General features: G+C 50.5%; 1 protein-coding gene across 1 annotated transcript in view; it reads left to right on the plus strand.

Annotated features, from left to right (window-relative positions):
- Positions 1-346: 346 nt before the first annotated feature.
- LOC106811715 (complement C5-like) overlaps positions 347-9,960 on the plus strand; it is a gene marked incomplete at its 5' end in the record, with an annotated part of 18,714 nt that continues 9,100 nt past the window's right edge. The window contains one exon of the mRNA XM_014815422.1: positions 347-516. Within this exon, the coding sequence (XP_014670908.1) occupies positions 347-516 (170 nt within the window). The remainder of the gene's footprint in view (positions 517-9,960) is intronic.

Below are 9,960 nucleotides of genomic sequence, written 5' to 3' on the forward strand. Positions count from 1 at the left end.
CCTCGGCGGGCATCGCATGAAACAAACAGCCTTCATGTATTCGCCAGACCGAACTGAAAACAACCGATTTGCATCCATCCCCCACATGTAACATCACACGTCATTATACACGTCCGCACATGATTACGTAATCGCGTTTGACACGTTATGACGTCATTGCACTTAACACGTGGTGGCGATTTCGTATTCACCACGTGATGACTTTATTACGTCACCGTATTCAACACGTGACGACGTCTTCGCATTTAAGACGCGATGACGTCATTACGTCATCGCACGTAGCGCCCGATGACGTCATTGCGTCATCGTTACGTCACACTCATGCGTCGCGTCTGTTGTTCTTCAGCCCCGGATACTTCATCGCGGCGCCGAACGTGTTTCGCGTCGGCGTCGAGGAGAGCGTCAGCGTCGACGTGTACGACACGGGCGGCGCGACGGTGACGCTGACGCTGACGCTACAGGACTACCCGGCACGCACGCACAACTTCTCACAGGTCGTCGTCGACTGTAGCGAATGTAAGTAAGACACGCTGATGTTTATCTGCCTGCCTGACTGCGTACGTGTATGGCAATCCGACGTCGTCTGTAAGGGGAAAAACGAAAGATACAACTACTTTACCCGCGGGGCGTCTGCTGCCGTTGCCCCTACTGCCATCGTTACATCTTTTTTGCTTCTGCTACTACTGCGGTTCATGCTGCTACTGCTGCTGCTGCTACTGCTGTTAGTGGTGGTGGTGCTACTGTCGTTGCCGCCGCCGCTTCTGCTATTGCTGCTGCTTCTGCTGCTGTTGCTGCTGCTGCTGCTGCTAATGCTGCTGCCGTCGCCGCCGGTATTGCTGCTGCTGCTACTGCGGTTAATGCAGTTACTGTTGCTACTGCTGTTGGTGGTGGTGCTACTGTCATTGCCACTGTCGCCGCCGCTGCTGCTGCTGCTAATACTGCTGCCGCCGCCGCCGCCGCTGCTGCTGCTAATACTGCTGCCGCCGCCGCCGCCGCTGCTGCTGCTAATACTGCTGCCGCCGCCGCCGCCGCCGCCGCCGCTGCTGCTGCTAATGTTGCTGCCGCCGCTACTGCTTCTGGTGGTGGTGCTGCTTCTGCTTCTGCTTCTGCTGCTGCTGCTGCCGCCGTTGCCGCCGCTGCGGCTGCTACAGCCTCCGCGACACACCTAGATCCGGATTACGCTGTTTATTCTCTCTTCGTCACGGCTGTGATCTCTCGCCTGGTGGGAATGACGCTGCAGGCGTGAAATCCGTCAGTCGGGCTTCCGAGAAAAGTTGAAAGAAGCATGCTGCATGGGTGCGCGCGCGTGTGGTAGAGTGAGAGAAATCGGGACACAAAGAGACGGGATAGCTGAGGGAGAGGCAGATGAGTGGCATGGAAGAAGAGATAGAGGGAGGGAAGACGGAAGGGCGAAAGAAAATGAGGAAGACAGAATGGCGAAGAGAAGACAAGGACGCAGAAATAGATATGTATATCAATAAAATAGAGAAAGAAGAAGGAGAAAAAAGAAGTGGAGAAAATGCTCGCGTGCGTGCAAGGAAGAAGGAGAGAGAGAGGGGGAGGGAGAGAGAGAAGAGAGAGAGAGAGGGGGAAGAGAGAGGAGAGATTGTGCCCATCTGCGTGAAACCTGGGGTTCACAGTTTAGCGCCGCGGTCCGCGTTATAAAACCCTACTTAAAGTGACGTCAGTACACGAAACCACACACCGACATTACAGAATCCCAGCTCTACCCCCCTCTCTCTCTCTCCCTCCCTCTCTTTCTCCCCCCCCCCCCCCCCCCCACACACACACCGCACTCGTCTACTGCTACCGTTACTGGGCGTTGTTAACCAGCAAAAATACATTTTTATGGTTTGATCTGATTTTTTTTCTAAATCCGTTTAAGGTTGCGTAATAAAAAAACTCGGGGTTCAAAGGGGTACGTGCATGGTCTATAGCACTGGCTCCAGGCTAGCAACTATCCCTAAGCTGTAAACTAGAAGCCAGCCTCGACCAAAGTTCAATGATCACACATACGCAGTAGCTTGGAGCTTGGATATGGGGGGTACATCCCCTTTATTCAATACGAAGACACTGGGAATAGACATGAGGGGGTGAATGTAAGGGATTGCGATTAGTAGGGGAGCGTAACCACCTGTATTCACGCATAATATAATGATGCACGCGATGTAACTATGCTACTGCGCATGCGTGGTATTATTCCGTAACGTATTAAGTTCCGCGGAAATCGTGTGCGAGTGGCATTTTCACGATATTAGCACTTGATAGCGTCTTCAGTAAGCCAGACCCTAAAGAGAGAGAGCGAGAGAGAGAGAGAGAGAGAGAAAGAGAGAGAAAGAGAGAGAAAGAGAGAGAAAGAGAGAGAAAGAGAGAGAAAGAGAGAGAAAACCCTGGCGACATTCGACAGTATAGCAGATACATGCACGACCACGCGGCGTTGTTATAACACACCCCGCTACCCCCCGAGTTTGACGCACGGCTCTGAGCGGCCATCCCCTCGCGGCGGCTGCTTCGGCTTTATCTCTCGCAGCGCCACGCTGCCGCTCCGAACTGGCGAGCGCAGGCGAATCATAATTACAACTTCTCTCGAATGGCGGCCGCGCGTCTCGTTTAAACCGCAGGCAGCAGGCTCACAAATGACGAATTATAAACCGCTTTCGTCCGATCATGTCGATCACAAACGCGATTCTCGCTCGGCAGAATACACGTACGGAAGCTAGCACTGAATTAATGAGATGAGGTCGGAGTGTGATCCAGCCAGTCGCAATCGCTACTGCGCATCGACCGAAAAGCGACAGCAAATATCATGAACACGGTGCCGACAAAACCAAACGAAGCCTATCATCATGTGTAAACGGCCGAATGAAGCAGTTGATGAGAAGAGCCAAGAAGATATTGTAATAGACAGCAATTATTGTGAGAATCAGCAGTTATTTTAAATCAAGAAATTGTACGAACATCAGCTATTCGTAAGAAGCATCAGCTACTGTATAAACAGCCGTTATTGTAGGAAACACCATCTATTAAATATGTAATATATAATATAGTATATTGGTATATAATATAATTAGGTACATATAACGTTTTATAAGCGACACACATGAAGGTGAAAGTACTTCTGGCAAGAAAATCCTGCACAACTATAATTAGAAAACTTATATCAGAAGTAAAATATGCTCCTGCAACGAGACACCGTCGTTCGAGAGAGTGAGAGAGAAGCGTGCACTTCCTGCGAACTGCGCGTGTAAAAGTAAGCTCTTAAACTATATGGCCGTAACTGCGTATCATTTCGTCTTAAGAAACAGAGGCGGTAAAATCAACAAGAGTATTGCGGCGTGTGAGTTTGATCTATGAATATCACGCACGAGAACACACGGCTGAACTACGACACTACGTGCCGCAGGATGGTAGTTATAATTTCTCATATATTTTGTGAATAAATACGGCGAGGCAATTGTAACCTTGAACTTTGAAAAACTGCAACAGGCTACTTTCCTTATTACTGAGTGCTACGAATTCACAAACAAGAAGATTAGGGCGCCGAGCGTAAAAAATAAGTGATATATAATGTATTTACCGAACATAAATACTTAGATTCATATCCGGTTTTGTACACACCCGTAAATTTTACCTGAAATTTTACGATTTCAAAGAAATTAGCGCCGAAGGAAAGAGCAAACCGTCCTCGACCAAAAACTCACTATTAATCACTGAGAGAATTTGTGCCATACTTCTGAATGGCAAGCAAGTAGGCAGGGCCAAATCAGGCAGCAGACTGGCACAGCAAGCATGTTTGCCGGCAGTCAGCAAGGCCAGCCAGCAACGCGGCAGGACAGGCATGCCAGCCAGCCAGGCAAGCGGCAGGCCAGCAGGCAGGCAGCCAGGCACGCGGGCAAAGGCAGGCAGGCAGGCAGCAGGCACGCGGGAAGGAGGCAGGCAGCAGTGCATGCAGGAAGGTAAGGCACCAGGCAGGCAGGCGGGCAGCCAGACTGACAGGGCTGCAACAAACAGAACAAACAAACAAGTAGGGCAGGCAGGCAGATAGGCCAGACATGCAGGCAGTCAGACACACACAGCAAGCCAGGCAGGCAGGGCAGGCAGGCAGGCAGCAGAGGACGAGACAAGCAGACATAACACAGACGAGGCAGCCAGACAGACAACAGACACAAAGACAACAGCCAGAACAGCAGGCAGATAGACAGGCAGGAGCAGACACACCAGCCAGACCAGGCCAGAGACACACCACGCAGCCAGACAGCAGGTAGGATAAACAGACAGGCAGACACAAACAGCCGGAACAGCAGACACAACAGCCAGACAGGCACGTAGACTAAACCGCAGGCAGACACACACCAAGAACAGGCAGGCAGACACACAGCCAGACAGGCAGCAGAATAAACAGGCAGGCAGACACACAGCAGAACAGGCCCCGGCAGCGACACACACGCAGACAACAGCAGGCAGATAAACAGGCAAGGCAGACACACCAGCCAGACAGGCCAGCACGACACAACAGCACAGGCAGGCAGGCAGATAAACATGCAGCCGGTGTCTTACTTACATTTCGCTACCAGTCGACGAACGACCCTGTGAGAAAAGTGTCGTGCTTGCCCGGGTCAGTCTGCTAGCGTCAGCCGTCACGCACCGGTGAGGGCCGCCGCGCGTGTCGTAGCACTGTCGACGCGGTGAACGCTCATCACTCCGACAGCCGGACAGCGAAACACGTTCGCGCCGCGATGAAGGTATCCGGTGGCTGAAAGAACAATCAGAACGCGACGCAAATGAGTGTGACGTAACGATGAACGCAATGATCGTCATCGGGCCGGCTACGTGCGATACGGTAATGAACGTCATCGCGTCTTAAATGCGAAGACGTCGTCACGTTGTTGAATCACGGTGACAGTAATAAAGTCATTCCACGTGGTGAATAACGAAATCGCCCCACCACCGTAGTTAAGTGCACATGACGTCATAACGTGTCCAAAAACGCCCGATTACGTAATCATGCTGCGAACGTGTATAATGACGTGTTAATAGGTGCAGCCGGGGAAGGGGGAGGGCAGTACAACGCGGGGGAGAGGGGCCCGAGAAGCGTGAGGCAGAACCAAAGCGACAGAGCTGCCAGATTTTCGTCGCATGCCGCACACCAACACAACAACACACACACACGGCGCCCACACGTAAACGCCGCCGCTAAGTTCCGGTGTCGGCAAAAAAACGTAATACATCGGAACGTCGCTTAACAGCGGCAGCGCGAAAATCTGGACACCATCGCGCGTCTGCCTCACGCTCCCCTTCCCCCTCCCCCTCGCCCTTCGCCCGCTATGACATTCAACACGTCATTATACAACGTCCGCAGATGATACAGTAATCGCGTTTTGACACGTTTAATTGACGTCATTGCACTTAACACGTGGTGGCGATTTCGTATTACCACAGTGATGACTTTATTACGCCTCACGGTGTTCAACACGTGAGCGAGTCTTCCGCATTTAAGACGCGATGACGTCATTACGTCATCGCAACTGTCAGCGCCGATGACGTCATCTGCGTCATCGTTACGTCACATCATGCTCGCGTCTGTTTGCTTTCTTTCAGCCCCGGATACTTCATCGGAGGCGCGAGCTGTTTCTCGCGTCGGCGTCGGGAGAGCGTCAGCGTCGACGTGTACGACACGGCGCGTCGCGACGGGTGACGCTCGACGCTGACCGCTACAGAACTACCCGGCACGCACGCACACACTTCTCACAGCTCCGTCGTCGACCTGTAGCGAATGTAACTAAGCCCCACGCTGACTGTTTATCTGCCTGCCTGCCTGCGCTGTGTGTCTGCCTGCCTGTCCTGGCTGTTGTCTGGCCTGCGCTGTTTAATCTGGCCTGCTTGTCTGGCTTGTGTGTCTTGCCTGCCTGTCCTGGCTGTGCTGTCTGGCCCTGCGCTGTTTATCTGCCTGCCTGCTGGCCTGTGTGGTCTGCCTTGCCTGTCTGGCTGTGTGTCCTGCCTGGCCTGCTTTAATCTACCTGCTGTCTGGGCTGTGTGCCTCTGCCTGTCGCGGCTGTGTGTCTGCTGTCTGTTTAGTCTACCTGCCTGTCTGGCTGTGTGTCTGCCCTGTCCCTGGCTGTGTGTCTGCCTGCCTGTCTATCTGCCTGCTGTCTGCGCTGTGTGTGTGTCTGGCTTTCTGTCTGCGCTTGTGTGTATGTCTGCTTGTCTGTCTGCCTGCCTGCCTGCCTGCCTGGCCTGCCCTGCCTGGCTGTGTGTCTGACTGCTGCAATGTCTGCCTTATCTGCCTGCTGCCTAAACTTGTTTGTTTGGTCTGTTTGCTTGCAGCCCTGTCAAGTCTTGGCTGCTCCGCCTGCCTGCCTGGCGCCTTCCTTCCTTGGCATGCCTCCTGCCTGCCTTCCGCGCGTGCCTGGCTGCCTCTTGCCTGCTTTCCGCGATGTCCTGGCTGCTGCCTAGCTCGGCTGCACCGCGTGCCTGCTGGACTGCTGCCTGCCTGCGCCGCGTGCCTGGCTGGCTAGCCTGACTGCCTGCAAACATGAGCTTGCCTGCCAGTCTAGCACCTATGCCTGATTGCCTGCCTACTTGATTGGCCATTAGGAAAGTATGCGGCACAAATTCTCGTCATGATAATAGAGTTTTTGTCGAGCAGGTTTTGCTCTTTCCTACGGCGCTAATTTCTTTGAAATGTAGAAAAAAAAAATTTATTTTTCCAGGTTTTAAAAATTTTTTATACGGTTGTTAAAACCGAATGAATCTCAATTATTTATAGTTGTAAATACATTTATAACATCTATTTTTACGCTCGGCGACCTAATGCTCTTGTTGGTGATTCGTAACTCATAATTAAGGAAAGTAACCTTGCAGTTTTTTCAGTTTCAAGGTTACAATGGCCTCGCCGTATTTATTCACAAAATATATGAGAAATTATAAGCTACCATCACTGGCACTAGTGTCGTGTTCAGCGTGTGTTCTCGTGTGGATCTCATTGAGAAGAATGCAAACGCACACGCCGCAAATATCTTGTTGATTTCTACGGCTGTCTAGACGAATGATTACGCAATTAAGGCCATATATTTAATGAGCTTACTTTACACGCGCAGTTCGGAAGTGAGTGTCTATATTTGAACACGGTGTCTGTGTGGCAGGAGCAATAAATTTTTCTTCCGATATAAGTTTTCTATACAGTGTGGGCAGCATTTTCGTCAAAGTCTTACTTCATTTGTCGCTATAAACTATATGTCAGCGGCTAATTTATATACTAAGGCAATATATATATTATATATTACTATTTAAATAGATGGTGCTTCCTACAATAACGGCTGTTCATACAGTAGCGTGAGTCCTTCCTATACAATAGCTTGATGCATTCGTACAATTTCTTGATTTCTTAAAATAACTGGCTGATTCCACAATAATTTGCTGCTTCTTACATATTGTCTGCTCTTACAATATGACTGCTTCCATTCGCCTAAACATGTATGATAGCTCGTGTTTTGTCGCACGTGGTTCATGAATATTGCTGCGCTTTCGGTCATGTTGCGCAGTAGCGATTGCGCCGGCTGGATCACACCACGCACCACATATATAATTCAGGCTGGGCTCGCTATCCGTACGGTATTCTCCGAGGGGCGAGAATGCGGCGTTGTGATTGCGCGAATGATCGGACGAAAAGCGTTTATAAATACGTCAATTTGTGAGCTGCTGGCCGCGGTTAAACGAAGCGCGCGCCGCTACCCCTTTCGAGAGAATTCGTATATAGCTTTCGGCCTGCGCTCGAACGTTCGGAGGCGGCAGGCGTCGCGCGCGAGAAGATAAAACCAAGGCATGCCGCCGCCGAGGTGGCGCTCGAAGCGTGCGTGTGTCCACGTCTATACACGCGGTCGTGCATGTTCTCTAGCGGTGCGCTGGGCGGTGGCGGCGGTTTCGTTCAGTGCGCGCTTCCATTTTCGCTGTCGCGTTGGGCCCACGCGTGCGCGCGTGCTTTGCGTGCGTGCTGGAGTACGTCTGTTTACGAAGCGCGCGTGCGTGTGTTTGCGCCGCTTTTTTTCGCTGATCCTCAAGTCTTCCCCACGCGTTCAGAAGTAGCACCTACGCCATATACAAACCACGAATATATCCCCGACTTCGCGCGACTGCAAAAGATCCTACGGCGGGCATATTCATGAACCAAACCAGCGCTTTCATGTATCGCCACCAGACCGAACTGAAAACAGACCGGATTTGGCATCCATCGCCACATGTAACCGTCACAAGTTGAAAAACAACAGCTTTCCATCCACACCGCCCAATAGTAAACATCACAAGTTGCAACCAGACCGATTTGCATCCTATTTCCGCCACATATGTATACATCACAAGTTAAACTACGCGATTTGGACATCCATCTCCCACACCATGTAAACATCACAAGTTGAAAACAACCGATTTGCAATCCATCCCCCACATGTAACATCACAGTTGAAAACAACCCGATTTCCATCCATCTCCCACATGTAACATCACAAGTTGAAAACAACCGATTTGCATTCATCCCACACATATAACATCACCAGTTGAAAGAAACCGATTTCAATCCATTCCCCACATGTAACATCACAGTTAAAAACAACCGATTTGCACCCATCCCCCACATGTAACGCCACAAGTTGAAAACTACCGATTTGCATTCATCCCCCACATGTAACATCACAAGTTGAAAACAACCGATTTGCATCCATCCCCGCAACATTAAGCATCAACAAGTTAAAAACAACCGGATTTAGCAACGCATCACCCCAACACAATGTAAACATACAACCAGGAAAAGAGCGATGAGCGATTTTGACATCCATCGCCCCACATGTACCGTCACAAAGTTGAAAACTATCGGATTTGCATTCATAAAGCCCCCACATTTAACAAATCAGCATAGTATAAAAAACTACCCGATTTGCATTCATGCCCGACATTCACATCAGCAAGGTTGCTGCCGTGAGGGCATATAACGCAGCAGACGAACGCTAAGTGTAAATGAGTGGCTCGGCCCTGGAGCTGCCCTCTCATTTCATATATTGGGCCGTAACGTCGTTGTAGAACAAACGGCGGTAAATCCGGCAGCGGCGCCGCGGCAGCAGCGGGCGATGAGGGAGATAGATGCGTTTGCGAGGACGGATGGGTAGACGGACGCGTCGTTAGGGAAATGAAGCGGCCGCGCTATGATATATGTGTGGCGACACGCGCTGTTTGTTTGTGTGCGTGTGTGTGTGATGTGTGTGTGTGTGTGTGTGTGCTGTGTGTGTGTGTGTGTGTGTGTGTGTGTGTGTGGTGGGTCCGTGTGTCTGTGTCTGTGTTCGTGCGTGTGCGTGTGGTGTGTGCGTGTGCCGTGTGCGTGTGTGGTGTGTGTGTGTGGTGTGTGTCAGTGTGTGGTGTGTGCGCGTACGTGTGTGTGTATGCGCGCGTGCGTGTACGTGTGTGTCGCGCGTGCTATTGCCAGACATTAAGTAATCAGAACGAACGTTTTATAAGAAGCTCTCGCTAAATTTATACATCCGAGGAGTGAGCGTGTACTGTAATAACGTAACCGTCAGGCTACTAGCCTGACGCTAAAACGTCTAGTCAAAACGATGAGTTCATAAAACTCTAATAGTGCAACGTGCTATACCCGAATGCGTTTTATTAATCTGTGTCATTATACGGTTTTACGGTATATCTTCTCTTCCGAATAATAAAATTATGATTTATTAAAATATTTCGTTTTCTCTAATCCTGCTACTGCTACGATGACGACGACGCATTTGCGTGCGAATGTGTTTACGCGCATTTTACGCGTCTTCGCGCCATATTGCACATCATTTTCAGACGTTAATGGCTACATATAAATCAGCACCGCGGGGCAGGAGAAAAGATAGAGCATTAGATAGAGGGCTTAGATTTAGATAGATAGATAGATTAGATAGAATAGAAGATAGAATAGATGAGAAAGAG

Source organism: Priapulus caudatus, unplaced genomic scaffold, assembly GCF_000485595.1.
Source record: "Priapulus caudatus unplaced genomic scaffold, Priapulus_caudatus-5.0.1 Scaffold567, whole genome shotgun sequence".
Classification (NCBI taxonomy): domain Eukaryota; kingdom Metazoa; phylum Priapulida; class Priapulimorpha; order Priapulimorphida; family Priapulidae; genus Priapulus; species Priapulus caudatus.